Source organism: Thermobia domestica, chromosome 5 (genome assembly GCF_964235325.1).
Source record: "Thermobia domestica chromosome 5, izTheDome1.hap1.1, whole genome shotgun sequence".
Taxonomy (NCBI): Eukaryota; Metazoa; Arthropoda; class Insecta; order Zygentoma; family Lepismatidae; genus Thermobia; species Thermobia domestica.
Window position 1 is genome coordinate 304003392 of NC_137458.1, and position 27017 is coordinate 304030408.

The following is a 27017-nucleotide window of genomic DNA, read 5'->3' on the forward strand; positions in this document are numbered from 1 at the left end:
ATTTTATCTATACATTTATAATTTCTTTGAGTACTAATTTTTTTTCCACATGTTTTGTTTAAGAGTTTTGTTAAGATGTTTTACGATGCTCCACATGGAGATCTCAAAATTGAAAACTTCGCAAATATCATCTCTCTATGACTTATGGTTCTCGAGATATGGCTCCTTAAATCTTGCGAAATCGGAACTTTTTGGACCAATATCTGGGGAACGGTTGCCAGTTGGCGAGTGACCATTACTATTTGGTACAAAAATATTCACCATCCTCTTAGGTATTGATAAACAGCAATGTGATCTCTCTATGACTTACAATTCCCCTAGATATGGCTCCTTAAATCTTTCGAAATCAGAACTTTTTTGGGTCAATTTTTCGGGAACGGTAAGAGTGATATGAAAAATCCCATTACTTCTTTCAGATAGTTTTTGACATTCTATCGAATGAAGGACTCAAAATTAAAAAAAAAAAAATCCCAAATAACACACAAATTCACATACACACATAGAGAATTCAGAAACGAACTCTTTTTTTAAGTTCGTAGAAAATATGCAGTACGTACCAAAATGGAGTACGTAGCAAACGTGTAAAAACGTTCACTTTGTCATTTTGGGCAGTTCCTTCAGTTCTTCTGTCTTGCTTTGTTGTTACTACAACCAGGTAAAGACAATTTTGAAGAAAAATCAATATACAGTAAGCAAACTAACTAACTAACTAACTCTATGGCCTATGGAACCCGGAGGTTCAGTGCCGCGTTCACAAAAGCTCTCCACTGACTTCTATCCTTAGCTAATTGCATCCAGTTTCTACTTTGTATTCCTATCTCTGCGAGATCCATCTTAATATTGTCCTCCCATCTGCGCCTAGGTCTTCCTAATGGTCGTTTTCCTATGGGTCTACCAGTCAAGACTTTGAAAGCGTTTCTACTTTCTTCCATTCTAGCTACATGACCTGCCCACCTAAGCCTCCTAGACTTGACGACCCTAACAATGTTGGGTAAACCGTATAAACTATGTAGTTCCTCGTTATGAAGCTTCCGCCATTCCCCATTCTCGTTCCTCTTGGGTCCGAATATTCTTCTCAGGATCCTGTTCTCAAATACTTTCAGTCTATGTTCTTCCCTCAGAGTAAGCGACCATGTTTCACCATACAGAACAACAGGCATGATTATCGTTTTATATATTTTAAGCTTCAAATTCCTCGACAGAATTCGCGACGACAAGAGATTTTGAACCGAATAGTAACACGCAGCGGCGTGCCGTCAAGGGGACTAGGGGACTAGGCTAGTCCCCGGGCGTTTTAATTAAAGTATTTTGTGATAAATATATACCAAAGAAAACGAAAACATTGTTTGTATTTCTCTATTTTCGTAAAATAACACTATTTCAACTGTTCTGACACAACTATAGTCAGCGCCCGTGTGCTGGGTGCGACAGTGAAGTGGAGATCGGAAACGCTCGGGTTTTAATCGGCTTTTCTCGGGGAAGGGAACAGGGTCCAGCCAGCTAGTCCTCATATTATGTTGTCTAAGCTCTAAGCACGGGCGTTCTGTCGTAAGCGAATTTAATGCTCGTTTGCTTTTTACAGTTAATAGTTTTAACGCAATTAAATTTACAGTATTAACCTTGACACTTTAAGAGATCTAATGAAGTGTGAACTTTTTAGATTATCAATATATTTTGAAAATGACTCAAAGAATAAAATATGGAAGGGGACTCGTTTGAGAAACCGAGTCCCTTGCAGCAAAGCGATGGCGCAAGCAGTGATATTACTTCAATTGGTATAGGGGACAGTAGGGGTGGGAATCGGCCGTTTCAGTGTTGTATTCTGGACCAATTATTCATGGTATCATTTGGATTCCTTAATTTTCAAGAAAAGCAACAAATAATAACCAGTGGTAGAACAACTCCAAGCATTTCCATTTAGACAAAAATGAAAGATTATATACATAATATCAAAACGGATTATTTTGCTTGTTCGAAATAGTTAACTGCATGTAAGACAAGAAACAAACTGTATTGCTGGCCTTGTATTCTGTTCCACATATAAAAGAACGTGTGGAAGAATGATGGCTTTTGTGACATGAACAATTTTCACAAACCCAAGTTGTGCCAAGAAAAATGTTATTCATACCTGTCCACAATAACTAAATTGAAAACTTTCGGGATACCAGAATTGATTTTCAATTGAGCAAGCAATGCAGAAGTTGATTCAAACCGGGAACTAATGAACCGATTGATTTATTCCTCTTGTTTTATGGCTAAACAAGAGCTGTCATTTAGAAGTCATAACCAACAGGAAGATTCTGTCAATTAGGGAAATTATATTGAAGTAATTCAGTTACTTACTAAGTACGACACTAAATGGACTTGCAGGGGCGCCTGAAGAAATTTTTCTAGGGAGGGGCCCATCTCCATGGTTGCTATGTTGCGTCTGGTGTTTCTGGTATTTAATGTACGTGGTTTGCCGTATTACGTATACATTTTCGTAAGCCAGAGGAAGGTCCGGGCCCCACCCTGCCCTTTCGTTGGGGCGCCCATGTTGACTTGTCATCTTCACAGCATGGGAGTGTTTAAAGGAACATCAAGCAGAATTCAGAATTATATTATTAAATGTGTTGGTGAGTAATTCTGGATAAAATTAAGTCAGAAATAAACAATACACTTCTTACAGCAATAACGTTGGACAAAACTACGGACATTGCAAAGATCTCTCAACATTCAATCTGTACGTGAAAGACGGCAATTCATGAAAGATTTATTTGTTTTGCAGGTGTTACTAATGATTGCACTGCGACTGCACTAAGTGAGCATGCTTTCCAAGTTCTCTCTCACTTTAATTGTAAGCAAAAGCTTGTAGCACTAGGTTATGGATGGGGCTGCCACATTTTCTGGACATTTGAACGGTTTGCAATCTTATGTGAAAAGGTGTTTGAGTGCACTCACCACACACTGGTATGCTCACAGTCTAAATCTCGCTGTTCCACAGTCTCTTAATCACATCAAGGAATGTAAAATATATTTTAGAATAAGTGGCATTCCAAATTTCTTTTCATATTCATCGAAACGCTGTAACGCGCTTGCTGAATCAGAAGTAACTAAGCGATTTCCAACGGTTGCCACTATAAGATGGAATTACAATTCCAAAATTGTGAATGCAGTAAATGAAAATCAAATAGAACTCTTACGGTGTTCTGACAACATTGTAGAAGATTCAGATAATTGCGACACCGAAGCTTTCAAGACTACAAAAAAGAAAAAAAGAAAAAAATGTGTGAGTTATCATTGAAGGATTTCGATTTTGCATTTCTCCGCACGGATATACTATTGAACATTCTTTAAAGTAAAACCTTGGATGTGAAATATTGCATCCAAAAAGTACAAAAGATGGTATCTCAACTTAGAAATGCAAGAAACGATTTTGAAGACTTATAGAAAAGTAGAATTGGATGACAACGGGAACCTTCTAATAAAAGACGTAAAGTAGATGACTCAACAGATTCAGAAATTAAATACGTGCGTCTCTTCAATGACATTATTGATACTGTGATTTCAAGATCTCAGTGAGTTACAATTTCTTGAGCTGTTAGATTTAAAGAATTTTCAGTGCTTGAAATCTCGATTTCCTGATTGCTTGTTTTTGGCCCTTAAATCAATTTACGGGAGTTCTTTTTATTTTAATTTTAACAATTTGCGGAGTGAATTAATATAGGTTTACAGACTCTTAGATTTTTCAAATAAAACTGTGACTGAAATTATCCATTTCTTGAAAGAAAGAGGCTTGGTTCAAAAAGCGTTTACAGAAACATATAAATTGTGTTATTTGGTGTCAACAATATTACTCAGGACCTCCACTCTACAGCACACATTCTCTTCGAACCTAGTCCCCTGTGAGAAAAGTCACGGCACGCCACTGGTAACACGAATTCCCTGCTTTTAGTCGACATTTAATTTCTTCGTGAATATGATTTTCGTCTTTTAATATTGATCCTAAATATTTGAATGTATCCACTTTATCAAAAGCATTATTTAATATTTTAACGCCTCCACAATTTGCCGTATTACGGTCCCGACGCACTTCCATGTATTTAGTTTTATCTGCATTTACTTCTAAACCCATGTCCCTGCAAGCGTTTAATAAGATCTCTGCATGCATTTCTACTGTTCTCTTATCATCCCCTATTAAATTTACATCATCAGTATATGCCATAACCTGGTGAATGCCGTTCAACTCTAGGCCCTGGTTGCTATCTTTGATTTTCCTTATGGTGTATTCCAGCACAAAGTTAAATAATAATGGCGACAACGCATCTCCTTGTTTCAGGCCATTTTCGACGTGGAAGCTCCTGGACAAAAATTTTCCTACCCGTACTTTACTTTGGGATTCACTTAAACATATCTTAATTAACCTAATTGGCTTTCTCGGTATTCCAAGTTCTGTAAGAACGTTGTATAATGTTTCTCTCCTAACCGAGTCGTAAGCCTTTCTAAAATCAATAAATAGTTGATGTGCCGGGGTATTGTATTCCCACTTCTTTTCGAGTATTTGGCGAATGGTAAATATTTGGTCGACAGTAAGCAAACATTTAGTAAGTGACTATTTATTAACAAAACTAAGTAACTTAGTAAGTACAAAATTTGCAACATATTTTCCTAATATTTTTACGCTCACATACTTGCATGTACCATAGTACAAATCCAAACATACATATTTGCATGTACCGTAGCACAAATTCAAACATACAATACATGTAATAATAGTCAAAATAAGTCAGCAATTTTTGTTTGCAAAAAAACGAACTGGCCTCCAAGATTATTTACACAGATTACATTCTATGAGGACACAGAATGTATATATACAAGCTCAAACATACTTACATACATACATCAGCTACATACACTCTCATGAACGACAAGTTACTCACGCATATATTTACAAGTACATATTTGTATCATACATATACGAAATTCGTTACAAAAATAATATAAATACATTTTCAGTTTATAGTATTATCTAATACTATCATTAGTATATTTGTTCTTTCGTTTTATCTTTGTAGTTATACAGTAATCTTAAATCAATACGTAGGGACCAACGCAATTATCTACATCTACTATATGATTGAATTATGGTATTGTGATGGTAACATGAAGAAAAAAAAATCACAAAATGCTTACATGTTAAAACCAGGTTTGGTTTAATCCATTGTGTGCATAGTCATCTGTCAGGCGAACAGGCTTATAAAGTTATGCATAGTCATATTCTAGGCAGTAAAATTGTAGTAGTTTTTAGATTGATTGATGAATTCAGCACCAAAGTTATATAAGACGTGAACCTACAACTTAATGTGGGATCCGAACTACATGACCACCCACTGCTCATACAAGACATACATGTACAGCACAGGAGCATCCGCACAAAACTAGTTAATGTGTAACATGTTGGTTAATGCGGGTGCTGCATACATATAGTGCGCATTTATGTATACACTTACCCAGGTGTAGCACGGAGGCTCCACACTTACAGAGTACAGTTGTATGTTTGGTGCATATCTGAAAGTGCGGACTAGAACACATACATCACAAACTTACATGTGCATTTCGTACAGTCTTGTTCAAAAAGTTGATGGCCACCCTCTTGTTTTTTTGAAAAGCCCTGCATTCTTACCTGCAGTTACCGATAAATCAAACAAATGTAGATTATCTTTGGCTAATTGAATCTTCATTTCAAATATGAGATTTTTTTACGTACAATCAGTGGCGGACCTAGCCCGGGGCCGGGGGGCCTATGCTCCCCAACTTTGAGTCACAAAAATAATTTAAGCTATTATTTATATATTTTTGAAAGTTTATACTCAGTAAACTTATGGTGTACTTATCATAATCTGGGTTCTCGCTGCCCCCCGTTTTTACTTTCTAGACCCTCCACTGCGTACAACTGACAGCATATGACCTCTAAAGCAAGATGGGAGGCCAAGGTTTTTCTGACCAAGACTGTACACGTAGAACACATTTTATGCTATATGGGCGGGAATGGAATAATAACCACATACGTACCACGATATTTTGTTATTAATTATTTTGCCTAGAGATAACATGACATGTCTTAGTACAGCGTTTTGTAACAAATGGCATATGCAAATGGCCCACATAAACAATACATCAAATGGCATATGCAGATGGTCCACATAAAAGTAGAACGGACAAGTATTTCGTATTACCACGCCGCAAGGGCGCCGATCCTGGGGGTGCCGAGCTCCCTCCCCCCAAAAGCTCATGTGGACCCCCGCATTGTATTTATGAATATACAATATTTGGCATAATTTGAATGCAATTTGTCTTAAACTCCTCATATATATGCCTTCTGCATCTGATTGCCCCCCCCCCCAAATTTACAGAGAAATCGGCGCCCTTGCCACGCCGTGCTAATTTTCAGTATATAGGCCACACTTTATTTAGTGTTAAGAGTGATAATGGGTTAATATTTCTAACTTTATTTGCGTAGTATTATACGAGCATATAATATCAATCACAGTTTTCTAAGTACTCTTTCTCTATTAATACTTGTAAAAAATATTTCTTTCTATATACAAAAGTATTTTTATTAATTATAATACTCAAATGGATTATTTGATCACAGAATTACATTTTTCTTAATATTAACAGTGTTATACCTGCGCGATCTTTATTTTTTTTTTTAGCCAATTGATTTATACGGGGAATTATTTTTCTATTTTGTTTGAATTGTACTTAAATTTTAATGAAAGGATAAACATGTTAGAAAGACAAAAGCCATAGTGATTGGAACGAAGTACAGTACTCTGTATCAAATATAGAAGTATGAAGGAAGAAAATAGAACACGTGACTAGTTTTCGATACCTGGGTAGTACAGACTTGCACGGGCCGGGCTTGGGCGGGCCGACCCTATCATTTCTTTGGGCCGGGCCGGGCTTGGGCGAGCTGACACTGATTTCTCTTCAGGTCGGGCCGGGCTGGGGCCGATTAATTGCAATTCTTTAATAATTATTGACATTCGTTAAACGATAATTAGAATAAAGGCAAACGTTGAAGAAGTGTGCCCGTGAAAAATGTTACAAAATGAAACTTCGAAAATTTATCGGGCCCGGGCCGGGCTTAGGCCAGGAATTTTAAAAAACTTATCGGGCCGGGCCGGGCTCGGGCCGAAAAATTCGGCTCGTGCAGGTCTCTACTGGGTAGTATTATTAGTAATAATGTGAAGTGTTAACGTGAAATAAAACCAAAATTGGAATGGAAAAATAAGCTTATAGGAGGAAGAGAATAAATACTATTTTGTGGGACTGAATTAAAAGTTGAGAAAAGAACTTATAAAATGCTTCGTGTGGAGTATTGTATTGTATAAAGCAGAAACATGGGCATTACGCTAAAATGATTAAAAAAAAAAAAAAAAGCGACTGAAAGCTTTCGAAATGTAGGTGTGGAGAAGAATAAAGTGAATAAGCTGGTGCGAGCAGAAAACGAATCAGAAAGTCTTAGAAATGGAAGGGAGAAAAAACAATTTTAGATATTGTTAAAAAGAGGAAGAGAAACTAGTCGGGACATTGGGTAAGAAAGAACTGTACCATGGGATACGTGCTAGATGTTATGGTGGTAGGAAAGAGAGGGAGAGGACGAAGGAGACTACAGTTAATGGACGATATCAAAACAGAAAAATCTTTCGTGAAGACGAAGAGGTTAGCGGAAGACCGTGGAGCATGGAAGCTTCTCAGTTGTGGCAAGTGACCTGTCGATAATGGCAGAATACCTATGATGATGATGAAATTTTAATGATGCGGCTATGTTAATTTTGTCTTCAAATCTAGTTAAATCAAAATGAATTTTTCATTATACAGATAAATTTAATTTTCACGCATTAGGGATATTTCAAGAGATTTGAAGTAGAATAGCTAAAAATCAAAACTTTAAAATTCTAGTTATTTCCAAAGAAAAGAGAAAAAATAACTCTTAATATAAACCAATGGCCTAAAAATAAAGATCAATTAGGTATCCAACACCTTTAAACATACATATACACACATAGCATTGCATCTCAACTAATAGTCATCACTCGTGTTGAAATTTCAAGTTATCCGTTCATAAGCTTTCTTACACTTATCTTTAACGATTTTTTTTTAAAAAAATATATTTGCTAAATTTTAACTATTATCAGGGTCGGGTCGACCAAATGTGCAACATGCGCATTTGAACGGGGCAGAAAATTTAGAGGGAGGCAAAATCTGTCATAACTATATTATTTAAAATAACTATTTCTTGTTGGAAACAGACTTCATGATGATAGTAGTTAAATTTACTAAGGTGATCTGTTTGAATACTACGTTCATTAATCATATTTAGGTCGCTTAAGATAAGCAAATGGTCAAATAAATCCCAGCATGCATTGCTTGATTGTTGTCAAGTAAAAGAACTCAATTCTTGAACAGTAGCGAATACCTGTTTCATTTAGTTAGTTGTCACAGTTTTGATATGAAAACCAGTCTTGTCTTTGCCACAGACAAGTTCCTTATCATTGAAGGTGGAAACAAGTTTTTTTTATATATATAAAAAAAATATAAAGATTACAATCTTTCCTCCGGAGGTGTCTTTGCTTTATCTTTTACTAACATAATAGATTATTATTTAAAGAAAAAACAGACAAAACGAGTTTGTATTTGTAGTGTTTAGGTGTTTCTGAGTGTGAGTGCTTTTTCCCTCCCCATTGGGGTAGCATACTCAAAATCGTGGCTTTTAAGATTTGTTTTTTCTAGAGAAAGGGGGCGGCAAATGATAGCATTGCACGGGGCAGCAAATTGCCTAGACCGGCCCTGACTATTAGTAATGATTAATTGTTTGAAAGACTGATGTGACTCAACGACATATTGAGTTATGCCTAATCATAATTAAGAAACGTAACAAACTTTTCAGTAATCCAACTCTTCGAGTTGTTTGACCATTTCCAAATATTAACTCTTACAAAATTAGGCTACTCCAGACTTTTTACAATTAACTTTATAACGGAATTAAATAAAAAGATGCATTTTGAAAGATGCAAAGATGCAATAAAAAGATGCAGATTTCTATAGTTATGAGTCTGAAAGTGATTAAATTCAAGTGAGTCGTGATAGAAATATTTGTTGGAACGATAAAGCGACAGATTAAAGAGTAAATCCGAGAATAATATAGGGACATCGAAATAACCTGACATTAAATTCATCTAATCCTCTACATTTTTATTTACTCTATCGTTAACAAAAGTTTTTTTTTTTCTGTACAGGCATACTGTAGATACAGTAGAGTCCCGATAACTCGGCTACACCTGACAGGGCAAAAAAAAAAAAAAACCGCGCAGGCCCGTTCAAGGTCATTGCCGGGTATTTTTTCTAAGGTCTGTCTCATCAGGTAAATTATTGTACAATGCGTATTAATTAATTTTCATCTTCATCAGGGGCGTAAATAAGGGCCCCGCAGACCTCGCATTGCGGAGGGCCTCAAGCCATCAAGGGTCCCCCAAATCGTGAAGTGGGACGTAGAGAAGGGGCCCCGCTCCACGCTGTCTACGGGGGAGCCCCCAAGCCTTTAGTTACATCACTGATCTTCATTTATAGTAAAGACTTTAGGCCTTCATAGTACGTACTTTTCCTTTGATTAAGGGTATTTGGGTACTTTATTCTCTGTTGTATTCTGAAGCAACTAATACATACAAGTACAGTACGATATTTTCTGAAGAAATACTCGTACTTATTCTTTTTTAAACTCCATTCCCGATAACCCGGCATTTTCACAAATTCGGCTAACCTTCGGTCTACATTAGGTCGAGTTTTCGGAATTCTACTGTACAGTCTCCAAGTAGTCTAATCATTTTGATATTATTTACAAAAGAAATTACACTAATTTCGCTTGGAAAACAAGGACTCTGTTCTAAGGTAGCCTCCAATTTTTTTTTGTAAAATTTAAGGTAATTTAAAAACAGCTTTTCCGTCCTCTACTCTGAACCGTAAAGTATATGCACGATATGAGAAAAATATTTTAAAATGGCTTTATTTCATCTTTTGTCACTAGGTGACGCAAATGTTCTTATTTACGGGGACACTTGAACGGTGCTGGCGTGAAATGCAGGATTTGCCAATCCTCCTACCTGAGAATTCGCCTCTGGTGGTACCTTTGTGGTTTTAATATCCTGCAAAGCGTTCATATCTGCTGAGTCAGAGGACTGAAACCTTCTGCAACACGCTAACTTTGATAAAACATGATCTAATGGATCTAGACTATGCATCCACAATGGCAACCATTCCCAGTTCTGTAAGCGTTCTGGTAACCAATGAGGTTTCTTCACTTGCAACACATTCAGAATGACTACAAATACAAGGATTATTAAAATAGGAACTCCAATACAATACAGAACAATTGGTCCTGCTAAGGATAATATAAACACAACAAAAGGCATAAGGAAGAACATAAATATCAAATAAAAGATAGCAAACCAGCGATACCTTGCTGTTGTTCTACCTAACGCTTTGGCCATGGGAATTGGCCATCTCATGAAAGGAATTGGATAAAATAACAGAATTCCTGTTATATTAAACAATAAATGACACAAAGCAATTTGAATGGATAGGTTGAGTTTGCTCCCTTCGGCAGCCAATGATGCTAATATCGCTGTGGTGGTAGTGCCGATATTCGAACCCAGAGTCAACGGGTACGCTCGTTCAATTGTAATAACTTCAATTCCAATGAGCGGTGTCAATGCTGAAGTGAATATTGAACTTGACTGTACCAAGATCGTCATTCCGCATCCGACCAAGATGGCGAGATATCCAGTGATCCAAGGTATGTAAGGAATATCGGCATTTATTGTTTTCTTGATAACGACGGCTATCTGGCCTAGAATATGGAAAAAATAAATAAATAAAATAAGTACATGATGTAATTATCAAAGTCATTGTGGTTATTTTATTACAAGCAAGATAACAAAGTAATAAAATATGTCCAAAGATGTAATAATGCATGTTCATGAAAGATAACCAAAGTGAATGTAATGTTCCTTGATACCGGTACCTACTTGTTTCATCGTAAGGTCAATGTACGAAGACAAATTCACGTTCAAATAACATTTGCTCCACTGTCATACGATAATTATCTATTTTTAGTTAGCTTCATTTCAGCGGATACAATGCAAATAGCTACAACAGAGAACTTGTAAAAAGTAGACACTGAAAACAGAGGAAGGCTCGTTTTATTCAGGATATTTCATTGGTTCAAGTACAAGCGATAACATGCACTTGAAGTACTTTGTTACAATCAGTTGAATGTTGCAGCTGCCAATGTTGATAGAAAACTGTTTATAGATATAAAAGAGCAATAAAAAGCTATAACATTTTTCCTGATTATTTACTAAAGTATTACTACAATTATTCTGCTTTGGAATTGCAGTATCACGTGCATAAGCGTATGAAGATCAAAAGGATTAAAGGAGACATACCCCCACTCCCCACATTCAACAGTTCTATAGGTAGATAAAAGGTCTCCTTTGTTTTTAATGGTTACATGATATATGCACAATTGCAGAGCATTAGACCTGGGGAAAGAGTAAATGTTTTGTGTTCATGATTAGTTCATGATCATGTGTAAAGGATTAAAGCGTAATCAATGTGCAAATCAACACATATAAATACGCAACCACGGACTCCCGAGGTGCACTACAAAGGGCGTTGTATCACAGTTGGTTGCTGCCTGTGACATATGCAGAAATTCGTCAAGGGCGAAAGAAGGGGGTGTTCAGACTCCCAGTTGATATAATTTCAGGTGTTGCACAACATCTAGCTCAAAAGCGGTTAAAACCCCGAAACCCGTCCTTGCGTACGCCACTGGTTGGATCATTTGGAGTTCTCTTTACAGCATCAAAGCTATATGGGAAATGAAGTACAGCTGGCATTCTAACCACACACGCTTCTACCGAGGGTCGAGCACAGGTTTTCCGTGCCGAAAGAAGCAGGGGCGGCGATTAGGGGGCAGAGAGGAAAAAATGGTGGTAGAGAATATTTGCCATTGCGTGACTACGTATTAGTTATTTGTCTTCCCATGGAGTTGAGAAAGCTACAGGAAGTGCATTAAATGCCACAGGAAATGACCCAAAAATTAACCTATTGGAGCGCATTTTCTAAGAGTAATAACATACATTTAATAGTAAGTGTAAAATAGATGTTTATTTGTCCCCGGTTTCAAAATATTTTTTATATAAATCAAGCTTCATTATTATTATTTTTAAAATAAAAGTTTAGTTGTTGAAACTACAAAGAAACCAGTTACACAGTTTGATATAAGTATGGCAATAATACGAGATATAGGGGTCTATTATTATTATTTAAAAATGTTAGAGGTTCTGGGATAAAAATCCAGCAAACTGTTATCCTGATTGAAGTATTTCCAGCCAGTTTTTCCAGAAGAATGCAGGAATAGTGCTTTAAATAGAGTCCTTGACATACTTCATTTCACTTTTTTTTTTTTTTTTTGTCACTGTCATTATTTAGCACAGGTAAATTAGACTTCAACTTCGAAAAAATCCTGAACGAAGTGGATTTGGGGGCGGGGGGCAGAGAACTTTATTTTCTGTCCTCAGCATATCCTGAAAAGTGCCTTTAACTTGAGCCGTGGATGTTTCATTTTGTGGAGGAATGAAAGGGGAGAATTCTAGGTTACTGCAATTATCTCGAAAGTTATCAATTTTTCGAGGAAAGTGAGAAAAATTGAAATTCATAAAATTCTACACAAAAAGATCCTTTGGCTTTTTTTCTTCATAGAGTCAATCGTTTTAAAGGCACAAACTATGTGAACTGAAGTTCGATATCATTGACTATCTTCCCTAATCTCCAGATCTGGCCCCTTAGACTATTATCTTTTTCCAAAACTTAAGATGCACCCAAAAGGAACTAAATTTAGATACACTAATGACGTCATAGCAGCTGCAGAGACATGGTTTGCAGCACAAGACCAAATGTTTTATTATCATGGGATAGAATTGCTCCAGAATCGTTGTATTAAGTGTCTGAACCTACAAGGCAACTAGGTTGAAAAAAAAATGCTATCGCTGTGTATCTGGCGTCATGTTTTCAGTCCGAGGCCAGAAACTTATCTAACCCCCATCGTTGACTGATTTATGTCTCAACAGAAATAGCGCACACCACTTTAATCTTACATATAAAAACGTTTGTTTGGCATACAAATCCAAGCCGTTCGCCTTGTTCAGTAACTTTAACAAAGAGACCACAATGTCCGGAAGATATCATGGGCTATTTAAAATTGTTTGAAAAATATCCTAAAAGAGAAGGAGCTGTCTCTAACAGATGGCGCTGAAGGGGATCAGACCCTCAAAAGGAGCTTTCTAGACCCAGTGGACGTCAGGCTTTTATTCACGTGACTCCTCAGTTTGCCCCACGACACTGGGTGGACACCGAAAATTGGGAAGTGCCAGCCGGGAATCGAACCCGAGACCACGCGGACGTGAGTTCAACAGCGATGTCTCTAGAAACAAAGTAAAAGAAAAGTAAAAAAGGACAATTTTCTCTGGTTGAATAAAATGTTAAAAGCACATGATTAAAGTGACATTACCATGGTTTATTTGTGATGTGCTAAAGGTTGTAACATTACTACACATATGAATGTATGCAAGGGCGCCGAATTCTCTGTAAATTTGGGGGCGGGCATTCAGATGCAGAAGGTATATATATATGAGGATTTTAAGACAAATTGCATTCAAATTATGCCAAATATTGTATATTCATAATTACAAAAGGGGGTCCCACATGATCTTTGGGGGGAAGGGCGTCCCCCCAGGATCGGCGCCCTTGAGTGTATGTAATTATTCTTACCTTTAAGTAATGAATGCAGAACTTTGACCATGAGTACCAAGCAACCGCATAACAGAGCAAGGGCAACGAACAGAAGAATAAGTCCAACATATGCATCACCAATATGGGCGAGGCCTTTGAACAGGAAATCACCTGAAATTACAAGCAATAAACACTGCAATTAGTAGGGGCATGTTATGCGATATATGACTATTGTTATCCAACTTCCTTTCTCATTCTCTACAGAAATAATTTCAACTACAATTGTTCATGGCATTTGTGGAATTTGCATCCGGAATCTCTGGCAGATAACAAAATTCTTTAACGTTGAAGTCCTTTGTATAAAATGGCGTATTACTTTCATGACTCACACAATCCTTGTATTTATTTTTTGTATAATTTCCAAATTATTCGTAATAGCTAATATAATTGAAGCATACAAATGAAAAATATATAGGGTGTTACAAAAATGTGTGACAATCTTTTGGGAAAAGATTTCTCACATCATAATAAGAAAAAAAGGACATATGGACCTGTGTTCAAAATTGTATGGTTTCGGAGTTATAGGGTGCCGAAAACTTGAAACAAGTGAACTTTAAAAGTTCATTGCTCCACTACTATGACTACTATGACTGTGAATTGTCCAAATATACATGTTTATGAATGCTCTAGTATTATAGGGAGCTAGCTTTTTTACCAGCGGGGGCTGAGGTAAAGGAGGAAAAATTTCAATAAATTTTCTGCCTGACTCTTGCAATACTTTCTTACCCTCCTTCTATATGTCAGCGTTGCCAGGGTTTAAAAAAATTGTCACATGAATGTCATTCTGAAGAGTTAGTGTGAGTTGGTTATTTGTTGTGTGCTGTTGTGGTTGCGGTTTTGTTGCTTATTATTCATTTGACAATGGCTTCACAGCGTAAGAGACGACCAACTATGCACAGCGAAGCTAGAGAAGTAATAAGGAAGGCCATAGTGAAGTGCGACGAAGCGAGGGAGAAAAAAACTGAAGCATTTGTTATCACAGCCTAATTTGCGTGTGTCCACGTATACAGGGATCTTCGCTGAATTTTTTTGACAACGCGCTGGCAACCCTGCCCAGGATCGTCGAGTGACTGTTTCTTGGCGACGGGGTGGGGAACCTGCCAATCAACTCTGAATTCCTCAGCCTCGCATTAAAGCTATAATAGCTCCGTATAATACTTCCACACCAATTTTTAGAGAGGTAAGGAGAGAGTGATCAAGTACTCCCAAACAGCCTCTCTCTAAAAAAAAAAAAAAAAAAAATGATTGTGCAAGTACTGAAGGTTCTGGAAAATATTTTGATAGTTCACATACTAGTTCCTCAGTGTTGTCTTGACTCGACTACGATCGGTCCTATAGTAGTGGAACTATGGACCTTTAAAGTTCATTTTTTTAATGTTTTCGGCACCCTGTAACAATGAAAACATTCACTACTGACTACAGGTCCATATGAACTTTTTTTCTATTTTGATGTGAGGACCTATTCCCAAAAGCTTGGCTACGGGCATATAATTTGAAGTACTAACAAACTACCTCTATAAAAATTGTTGCGGAAGTATCGCAGGATTCTGAAACATGGATTTTTGGATAGGGCACATACTAGTTCCTAAGTGAAGTCTTAACCCGACTGCGGCAGGTCCCATAGCTTTGGAGCTATGGACTAGAGACCTGCACGGGCGGGCCGACTGTGTTATTTCTTTGGGCCGGGCCGGGCCTGGGCGGGCCGACACTGTTATTTCTTTGGGCCGGGCCGGGCTTGGGCTGGCCGACACTGATTTATCTTCAGGTCGGGCCGGGCTGGCGCCGATTAATTGCAATTCTTTAATAATTATTGACTTTCGTTAAACGATAATTGGAATAAAGCCAAACGTTGAAGAAATGTGCCCGTGAATAATGTTATAAAGAATGCAATAGCTTTTTACAGTTTGTGTTGCTCAGCGGCCACACTTTCACTATAGAGGATTGCAGGCATTGCGCGGTAAATTGAGCTCTGACCTTGACCTTCACTGAACTCAAAATATGACAAGGGGTGGGAAAGTTTTGCCTGTCGCTAAACAATATTGCCATCTTATCTTGACTTTATGCTAAAAATCAATTAAGTTAGATTTTTGTTACAGGAATGGAGTTTTTGTTCTCTCGATGACAGGCAAAGTTCTCGGAGGCAATGGTACCATTCGGGAGGCAAGCGTCAGGTTGTGAACCAGAGTTTAGAAAATGTTTCTGAGGTTAGGTCAAATTTAGTACTAAATTTTGAGAAAGATTGGGGCTCGAGCTAATTTTTTTTTTTAAATATCGGGCCGGGGTCGGGCCAAAAACTTTTAAAATTTATCGGGCCCGGTCCGGGCTTGGGACAAGAATTTTAAAAAAAACTTATCGGGCCGGGCCGGGCTCGGGCCGAAAATCTTCAAAACTTTTCGGGCCCGGGCTGGGCCGGGCCTAGGTACGTTCGGGCTGGATTGGGCTCGGGCCGAAAAATTCGGCCCGTGCAGGTCTCTACTATGGACCTTTGAAGTTTGTTTTTCCATGTTTTTGGCAGCCTATAAGTTCGAAAGGAAGCATTTGTGCACCCAAGGTGGTCTATACTTTTTGTCTTATCTTGGTGTCAGGAATCACCTCCCAAACGTTGTCGGTGTTGTTTTGAAACACCCTGTATATTTGAAATCGACCCATCGTTCCAATTACCATGGCTTTTGTCTTTCTAACATTTTTCATCCCATTTTCTTCACGGCCCTTCCTCAAGTTTTTTAACACTACTGATTTTCTCTTAATACAGCAAATGTTATACACAATATAATAAATATCTTGTTAAGTATTATGAAAACCACACCCATGTGTATGCCATACTGATTTCAATTACAGGACAGATTTAACAATTTCCTTATAAATTTCATGTATAAACAATTAAAATTTATTACATTCTTTTAAATACATGAAAATTATCATTTTTCTGATCACATTTTATTCTTTGCATTGCGTCAGCATGAGCTATTATGGTAACGTGTTTTTCACGTGGTGATGATTTAGTGGAAAGCAGATTTGAAAAGCTCTTACTCTGTTGTAAATTACTTTTGCTATCAGTTCCGTAGACTATAACTCTCTTTTTTTTTTAACTTCTACTTTTATTGTAGTTTTATTATGATTAATCAGCAAAATAAACTGACGAACAGAAGAAAAACATTTTTCCCGCCATTCTTTTGTTTTCTAAAGCTCGCAATGTTCTCAACGGAAATGTCAAGTATGATATATTTCTTCCTGTACTTCCGTCAGAAGCCAGAAGCTAGGGAGTGACCGGGAAAGGAGGCTCAGCTCTCTGCGGCTACCTTTAGCCCCCTAAAACTTTCAAATGAAATGAAATCTTTCAGTTTTACGTCCCACGATTATGTCGTACAAGCTAAAGGAGACGATGATGATGAGTGAAATGGTGGAATGAAGAAAGTGGGAGGAAACGGGAGAACTCCGAGAAAACCCACGAGCACGATGTTTGTCTACCACAAAGTCCACACGGCGCAAGCTGGGATCGAAGCAGTGACCCCAATCACCGGAGGTGAACGCTTTACCACTGAGCCAGCGCTCCCCCCCCCCAGGGAAGAAAAGGGGTGGAGAGATTTGTACAAATGCTCTATCTTGAAATTCATTAGGCTGAGAAAAATGAAACTTCATATTTAGCCTTTTGTTTTAAAATAATGAAATCGTGTTTCAACATTTCTTAATACTTGACCTAGAAGGGAAGAAAAGGAGTTAGGAGTGGTTTTCTGAAATGCCAATATGAGGTATTCAAACCTCGCGCAAAATTTTAAGCTCAGACTAATTCTATATGAAAGAGGCAGGAGGAACGAACAATATTGGCCAAAGTAACCAGTCGGGCCGTTTGCTAGTTAATATATATTATGTTTGTTCTGATGTAAAAGCTATATTTAAAATTTCCAGAATACTTTCAGAAACGTTTTATAGACTTCTATTTACATTCCTAAAATAAATTTATCGATTGAGCCGCAAACATATCTATCTATATATCCTAACATAACTTTCCTTTACCTATATAAATTATATATAATAAAAAAAGCAAAATAACAACTAATTTCGGAATTTTAATAGCAGCATAACATGTTTTATTTGTGTCATTTCCAAGAAAATGTGTATAATTTTTAAAAGATCTTTATAAAAAAAATACGTAAGCGATAAAGAAGCAGGGCGTTACCAGTCACAGTATTTTTAGTCTATATTATTGGCTTAGTATCTGTTATACTAAGGTTTAAATATCACACTTACAAGATAACGTAATATGTCTTTCGAGAGAAAAGTTTTTTTTTCTTTTTTTTATGACTACAAATACACAAAATCTATATTGGAAGTGTTCATATGAATGTAAAGGTTACGTCTGTGAAGTTGTCCCGCCCACTCAACGAATTTTTCGTTTTCTTATCTACATTGTTAGTTTATTGTTAGTTTATTGTTAGTTTACGTTAGTATTGCTTAAATTATCGTTAGTTTCGAAAAAATATTTTTTTTATTCAAAAAATAAATGGGCAGGCGAACTTCACGGTTCCCCATCCACAAACGAATTTCAAATGTTTTCACATCACATCGTTAGTTTATCGTTAGTTTACGTTAGTTTTGCTAAAACTATCGTTAGTTTCGATTTAATTCTAGAAATAACGTTCCCCGCCAACTGTGAATTAGCCAGCCCATATTGAATTCTCATAAACTTCCCCCTCATATCGTTACTTCCACCTCATATTGTTAGTTTATCTTTTGCTTTGCTAAAATTAACGTTTGTTTTGCAAAAATAACGATTTTATTCGAGCAATAAAGGTTCCCGTCAAATGTAAAGTTAGCCCGCCCATAAAGAAGTATCATAAATTTTCATCTCGTATCGTTAGTTTACGTTACTTTTACTAAAAGTATCGTTAATTACGCAAAAATAACGATTTTGTTCGGGAAATAAATGGACAGGCCACCCACAAATAAATTTCAAAGCTTTCTTCCATCACATCGTTAGTTTACGGTAGTTTTGCTAAAACTATCGTTAGTTTCGCAAAAACAACGATTTTATTCTAGAAATAAAGTTTCCCGCCAACTGCGAATTAGCCCGCCCATATTGAATTTTCATAAAATTCCAACTCATATCGTTAGTTTATCGTTAGTTTACATTAGTTTTGGAAAAATAACGAGAAATAAAGGTTCCCGCCAAATGTAAAGTTAGCCCGCCTCTAAAGAATCTTCATAAACTTCCACCTCATATGGTTAGTATATTTTACGTTAGTTTCGCCAAAACTATCGTTATTTTCACAAAAATAACGATTTTATTTAAAAAATAAATGTTCACGGTTCTCCACCCACAAACAAATTTTAAAATTCTTTCACATTGCATCATTAGTTTATAGTTAGTTTACGTTAGTTTTGCTAAAACTATCGTTAGTTTCGCAAAAATAACGACTTAATTCGACAAACAATGTTTTCTACAGTGGCGTAGCCAGGATTTCGTTTCGGGGGATCCGGGGCCCTTCCCAGAAACTGTTTGGCAATTTGTAAACTGGGAACGCAATTTTAGGCCATATTTTAAGGACCCTTACAAATTTGAGGGATCCAGGGGAAATACAAATTTGCCACATACATGTCTTTGCCGATTATACACATACTAATATTATAAGAAATACCGGGCGAATTCGTTATCAAATCATATTCCTACAACAACATATTTACAGACATGCGACAATAATTTTGCACATGAGTGTACAAAAACAGATTTAAGTGACCAAATTTTATTATTGACTTCTGCTAACTGTGCTTCAACTTATTTCGCAACACTTGCTCAATACCTTGAAGAAAAAGGAAGTTCGTATTTGTAAAAAAAAAAAAAAAAAAAAAAAAAAAAAAAAAAAAAAAAAAATATCATCTGTAACTAATTATCTGAAACCAGAACTGCTCAGTGAATCGTGCCATGCAAAACCGAACAACATTTACTGTATCCACTTGCATGCAACAAAAGGAAGTGTTTGCATTATTTTTTTTCTCTTCTTTGCAGTTTGTAATAACTGTTCTGGAGATTACAGTGTTTACAGGACACTTTGAGGCCAATTAATCACGAACTTTCAATAAACTGGTAGAAGTCCTTCTTTAATGAATATTATTACATAGTACAAGTTAATATTACAGAAGGAACATTACGCGCTGCAATTTTTAATGCAAATTAGCATTACAAGAGGGGGAGGGGGAGTCAGAAAACCAATTTATTAAAATGCCTGGTTATGAAGGTTTCTGCAAGTCAATTGCATAATGTGGTTCACGCATTCTTTAAGACTATAATCTGGAATGACTTATAGAGGTCATTCACTTAAAGTGCACGCGACGCCTTTGATATGTCAGACAGCTCAAACTAAAGCAGGAAAAGTACGAAATATCTTTCGATTATACGTATAAAAAGAAAACAAAAGGAAAAAAAAATGAAATGAAATCTTTGAGTATTATGTCCCACTATTATGCCAGCTAGGCGAAAGGAGAGGGTGATGCTGAAAAAGGAATGAAATAGTGGAATAAAGAAAGTGGGAGGGAATGGGAGAACCCCGAGAAAATCCACACGCACATGTTTGTTCACCACAATGGTCACTTGGCGTGAGGTGGGATCGAATCAGGGATCACACACAGCAGAGGTGAACGCTCTACTACTGAGTCACCCAGAAACAAAATGAAACGAATGGTGACAGAAAAAAAGAAAAAAATGAAATGGAAATATTTCAGCTTAACGTTAATAATGCCCTTTAGGCTAAGGGAAACGATGGTTAAAGCAAGTAAATAATGGTAGAAGGATTGGTGGAATAAGAAAGTGGGAGGAAACGGGAGTACACCAAGAAAACCCACGGAGTACTACAAATTTACTAGGCCGAGAATCGAACCAGGGACCACACGCACGACTACCATTGAGCTACCGTGACGCCCGACAGAAAGAAAGAGGAAGATCCACGTACATAAAATTGTGCACCACAAATTTACATGCATTGAGATTTTAATAAGTAACCTTTCGCCCAGAGGTAAGTAAAATACCTTTCAGTTACTGTATATCCCTTAGAAAAAAAAAAGTTGCTATAATATTCCTCTTCAGTATAATCGCACATTAGATCTCTTATTCCTGATCATATCATTGTTTTAAAAGAAAATTTCCCCTCATTAACAAAATCCATCATCCCTCTCCCTATCTCTGTAATATTTCCAAAACGAAGCTAAATCCTAATCTTGTAATGTTACTAATACGTGACGGTAGAAATAAGCTATCCAATATTATCAAAATGAAGTCAGAAGTCCTTGATAAACTCTGCATTATTACTAAATTGAAGCGTGTCAAACCATGCAATATTAGTAAAGTGAAACCAAAGATCTTTATCTAGCTTTGCAAGTGAAGTTAGAGACCTTTGAAAACTTTGCATTGTTACCAAAGCGAAGTCAGAACGTAATTCTGCTATATTATTAACTGAACCCAGAGATCCTTGACTATCTCTGTAATGTTACCAAAATGAATCCATATATCCTTGACTATCTCTGTAATGTTACCAAAATGAATCCATAGATCCTTGACTATCTCTGTAATGTTACCAAAATGAATCCATAGATCCATGACTATCTCTGTAATGTTACCAAATTAATACAGAGATCCATGACTACCTCTGTAATGTTACCAAAATGAATACAGAGATCCATGACTATCTCTGTAATGTTACCAAAATGAATACAGAGATCCATGACTATTTCTCTAATATTACCAAAATGAATACAGAGATCCATGACTGTCTCTGCAATGTTACCAAATTAATACAGAGATCAATAATTATCGTTTGAATGTTACCAAAATCAATCCAGAAATACTTCACTATTACTGCAATGTTAACAAAATCAATTCAGAGATCTTTGACTATCGTTGCGATGTTACTGCAACCAATCCAAAAATCTTTAACTATTTCTGAAATGTTACCAAAATGAATCCAGAGATCCTTGGTTATCTCTGTAATATTACCCAAATGAATCCAAGAATCCTTGACTATCTTTGCAATGTCACCAAAATTAATCCACAGAACCTTGACCATTTTTGGAGAGGCTGTTTGGGAGTACTTGATCACTCTCTCCCTACCTCTCTAAAAATTGATGTGCAAGTACTGGAGAATTCTTAAACGTGGATATTTGGATAGTTCGTATGGAAAATACAGTTCCTCAGTGATGTCTTGACCCGACTACGATAGATTCTATCGTAGTGAAGCTATGAGCTTCACTTGTTTCACGTTTTTGGCACCCTGTAACTCAGAAACTGTCCACTTTTGAGCCACATGAACTTTTTTTTTCTTACTTTGATGTGGGGGATCCGTTTCCAAAATATTGTACATATTTTTGTTACACCCTGTATATTCATTCACAAACACTATACATTGTTCAGCGTAAGCTTTAAACTCCGATAAACAAAACATTTGTATCCTTCCGCTTGTCACAAATACGATTGGCTAGTGATGTATCACTCCCACTCCCCACGGGGAGGAGCAACTTATACACGTGCATTTTGATAATACTGTCTCGTGTTGTCCAGATACTTACAGCAGCAGCAGAAAAGAAAGGAAAAAACTCGAAAGATTAAAAAAAAAAAAGTATTTCAATTTCGCTGGTAAACAATTGTTGCTTAGTGAGTAAAGGTTTGCCTTGTTGGTGTTTCACCACAACACTCGCGGAATCGGGATTCATGCCAGCCATCTTTCAGACTTTAAAAGCAGAACACCCGTCCACAGTTGAGTTGGCGCCATAATTACTGCGCATGCTTAGTGTTTATTTCTATTGTTTCATTAGCCACACTCGATTGCAGTATTATTAGATAATCCGTATTATATTCTTGTCATTTATAATAATATAGCAGTTTTATATGAAGCTTCATAGTTAAAAGTAACAATGCAATCACATGAACTATTTTGCGGAGGAGTACAAGCGTCGGTAGGACAACAGCAAATCAGCAAGATTTAGTTTCACGTGGCTTTGTTTATTGCAGTTTGGAGCTTACGCCGAATAATATATAATCCGAAAGGTACTGTGACTTATTTAAAGGTTCAAGAAACAAAATTATCCGTGGAAGTCAGTTTGCTCAATAGCTTTTTGTAAATACACATATACGACAATGCTTAATTCAAAATTTCTGGTATTATTCATTTTCATTGTGTTTTTTTTCTCCTATTAAAATTCCCAAGGAAAACAATACGAGGCTCGAACAAAAGATGAAAGATAGAAGTGATTATTGTTATAAATGAAAACCATTATCAACGTTGATAAACCACGCCAAACAGATTTAAAAGCTACTGAATTCCTTTGTAATTACTTACCATTATCAGTGCGTCTAGCAAAATTCTTTTCTAAATTGGTCATTCAAACAGAATTTAACGTTCTCGCTTTTCAATGAAGCACTTCCAAATATGAACGCTTAGGATGCAAAATGGAAGATTGTTTCTAGTCTATGCAGTTATGGCTGAACGTTATTATGCATTCTTGGAAACGTGTTAAATAATGTTAACAGATTTTTATGCAGCATTACGAACCTTGTGGCGCCGTAATCATCATACCATTCATACAAACTCTCTCGCAATTCAGTAATAAAACACATAAAATCAAGTTTTAATTAGTCATTTAATGGATTTTATGACCACTCTTTGACATTATAACATAAAGTGCCATTAAAAAAAGAAAAAAAAATGTGCCTAGCTGAATGGGAATTCTATTTGCTATCGAAGGAATGTAGCACATTTGAAACTATTGTATTAAAGAGAAACAGAACAATGTATTCTTTGCGAAATTTAAAATGAAGTGAAATTTTTGAATTTTACGTCCCATGGTTATGCCGAGTAGGCTAAAGGCAATAATGATCCGATGATGATGAGAAATGAATGAAATGGTGGAATGAAGAAAATGGGAGGAAACGAGAGAAGCCCGAGGAAACCCACGCACACAGAGTTTATCTACTACAAAATTCACTTGGCGCGAGCTGGAATCGAACCAGAGACTATAAATCAGAGGTGAACACTCTACCACTGAACCACAGCGGCCAATTGCGAAACTTAAGTACCGGAAGATATAGTGATTTACTTTTTTCTTAATAAAATGAAAAGAGGTGTCGAAAAACTTGTTAGAAGTATCCACAATAGGACATGAAGCAAAGTGCAAAAATGAAAATTAGAGGGGAAGAAATTAGACAAATTCACATTTTAAAACCAGTTAACAACTTAATATAAATAATTTCACATCTAAAAATGTAAAACTACGTACTTTAAAAGAAGGTCGCACCCAATGCAGTGGTGGCACGAATCATAAGTTATCTGAGTCACTTGGATCATAACTTTTTTTTCTGGATGACCCTTCTCTGGGTCTTACGCCTCACACTAGATCTGATCCGGGGACCCAGTGACCCACAAGTAACAGTTCTAGTATCAATCCTACAGCATTAATGCCAAGGACGTTATAAAATAGAGGATCTGCCCATATTTATCTTCATCCTATTAACTCAATGATGCCAAAAAAACAGCTGAGCATCGGCACGTCTGATTGGCTATCTCTCATCTCCACCATCGTCTGATTGGCTACTTTTGTTTCCGCCATGAACGTTGGCACAAAATATTGCAATCTTATTGGGCGGAGCAGGCAAAGTAGGGGTAGCGAAACTGTGACGAATGGATTCACGATTTTGTTGTATAGGCAGATCCTCTATTTTATAACATCTTTGATTACTGTAGTATTTCACAATGAATTAATAATGTTCACTATCCGAGCTTGAATATTCATTTCTTTGATTGTTAATGTGATACTTGGTAATCAAGATATTATATCTTGACTACTTCAAATAGCCCTATAAGTTAATGTTTCTTCATCTTCTCATTCATGAAAAGTAATACAGTGGTTGAACACAGAGTATACAAAAAACACTGAACAAAAGGTTGGACTCAGCGGTATCAGTTATATCCTACACGACTCTCACTTCAGGAAACATATAGCATTTTTACTTTTTGTGACTCTCAAGCGCTTCCACTTTGACCGCAAGTTCTCCATACGTGTAACCAACCATACAGGGGCGCCCGAAGAAAAATTTTCCAGAGGGGGCATCTCCATGGTTGCTTTATCACGTCTGGTATTTAATATACGTGGTTTGCTATATTACGCGTACACTTTCATGAGCCAAGAGGAGTCCGCGCCCCACCCTGCCCTCCCCTTCAGGCGCCCATACAACCATACATTGTCTCCTGGTCGCATCAACTATGGTAGGTCACGAGTTACGAACTTCATGAATCATTTCATCACTCAGTGGAGGTTATTGAAGATCAGAGCAATTAAATAATTCAAAAACTGGTATCGTTCTCTTTTGTTTGATTTTATTTGATTTTGGGTTTAGTGTCCCTTTCAGCAGCGAGGCTATATGAGACGTGGACGTACAGCTAAACATAACAGACGTTGTGACGCGTGATTAGTACCATACTAAAGAGATCGACTAACGTATATTTCCTGCAGTAGTCAGGCTTTTAGTATGACGCTAATCATACGTCAAAACGACTCTGCATAAGGCCCTATATCTCCTGCATGTAAATTTAACACGGTTATTGTTACGTAGATTACTATATTAGGAAATGACAGTGTAATGTTGTTATTATTTCAATGAAACAGTGTCATATGCTCACAACCAGACCGACCTCGGAGCAGGGGTGGATGCAGGACGGACTTCTGGGGGGGCGGTGGGTTGTAATACTGCTACTTAGAGCTACTTTTAAGAGCTCCAAACTCAGGGATGGGTTTAATTTATATATAAAATAAAAAAAAAAACTTTCCTCTTCTGGGGGGGAGCGATTGCCCCGATCGCCATCCTGGATCCGCCACTGCCTCGGAGTTACGGACGCGCTAACATTTCCTTATTACTGAAAATTATGTAAATTCTGTTTAAAAGTCGGAACGCTCTACGCTCGAGTTGGGATTGGGGTGGAGTGCAGTATAGTAGTGACATCTTGTGTGGGAGATAAGGACTATTTGCGTAATAAACACGTTCTGAGTTTTGTGATTGTTTCCAGTCGGTGGGAGCTTAGGCATTTCATTCTGACGTAATAATTAGGTTGGAATCAGTGGCGGCGATAACGGCCTTTCAGATCCCGCGAAGCAAAGGACGGGACAAATTTTGGGAACTCAAGTTATGGAACTCGATTCACATAGATTTTGTTCTATATAGTCGAGATTTAAAATAAGTTAAACAAATTGTGAATCATGATGAGTCTTTTAACAAAATGATTTTTTTTCTTAACGCCTTTGCTACGCTCGTCCCTACTTTTTTAATTTCAGTAAATAACTTAGAGATAATAAAGAATATCAAAAACATAGAAAGTGAATAAATGAAATAAAATTTTTAACTTTTACGTCCCACGCTTATGCCGGTTAGGCTAAAGGAGACGGTGATGATGAGAGAAATACTGGAATGAAGAAAGTGGGAGTACCCCGAGAAAACCCACAAGCACGGTGTTTGTACACCACAAAATCCACACGGCGCGAGTTGGGATCGAACCAGGGACCCCAAGCACCGGAGGTCAACGCTCTACCACTGAGCAACCGCGCTCCCATATAAAGTGAACCAGATGGTGTCTACAAAATGCTATTAATTAAATAAATAAATGTTTCTAAACATTTTTATGGATTAGAAATTTGGGTGCTCAGTTTCTGATGTCAGAGATGTTAGGCATTAAAACACTACACAAAAGATCTTCAATTAATTAAAACTAATAAAAGTTAATAATTTTAAGCGCTGACTATTAAAGTTAATTCACTCATAATGTGCCGTTCTCCTGCCATTTCCTTGCAATGCTTCACACGTGCCACGGCCGCGACCATTCACCATATACCATGCTGTGCCGCTACTGCTTTTCGCATCATTTCTCTTGGTTCCGGTCAACTTCGTGTCACTTCGTGTGCTCCGAAGAAAGCCGAAGGATCGCGGCCGACGAGCCATGACCAGGCTGGTTTCTCTTGAAGGCGGTCTGTCGGGGCACAGCACAATCAGGGAACATCATGTGCGAATTAAAAACGACAACCTAATGAATTTTCAATGTCAGTCTGAGAAGAAACTTTGTGGACCACGATACAGCATAGGAACGGCACAT

General features: G+C 37.1%; 1 protein-coding gene across 3 annotated transcripts in view; it reads right to left on the reverse strand.

Annotated features, from left to right (window-relative positions):
- Positions 1-4586: 4586 nt before the first annotated feature.
- LOC145686759 (sodium-dependent phosphate transport protein 2B-like) overlaps positions 4587-27017 on the reverse strand; it is a 104515-nt gene continuing 82084 nt past the window's right edge. For 2 of the 3 annotated variants that reach the window (XM_081760397.1, XM_081760398.1), the window contains exons 8-9: positions 13876-14007; positions 4587-10891 (exon numbers count right to left, since the gene is read on the reverse strand). In XM_081760397.1, coding sequence (XP_081616523.1) covers positions 10089-10891; positions 13876-14007 — 935 coding nt within the window. In that variant the 3' untranslated portion in view covers positions 4587-10088. The remainder of the gene's footprint in view (positions 10892-13875; positions 14008-27017) is intronic. The other variant, XM_081760399.1, reaches the window with a different exon arrangement.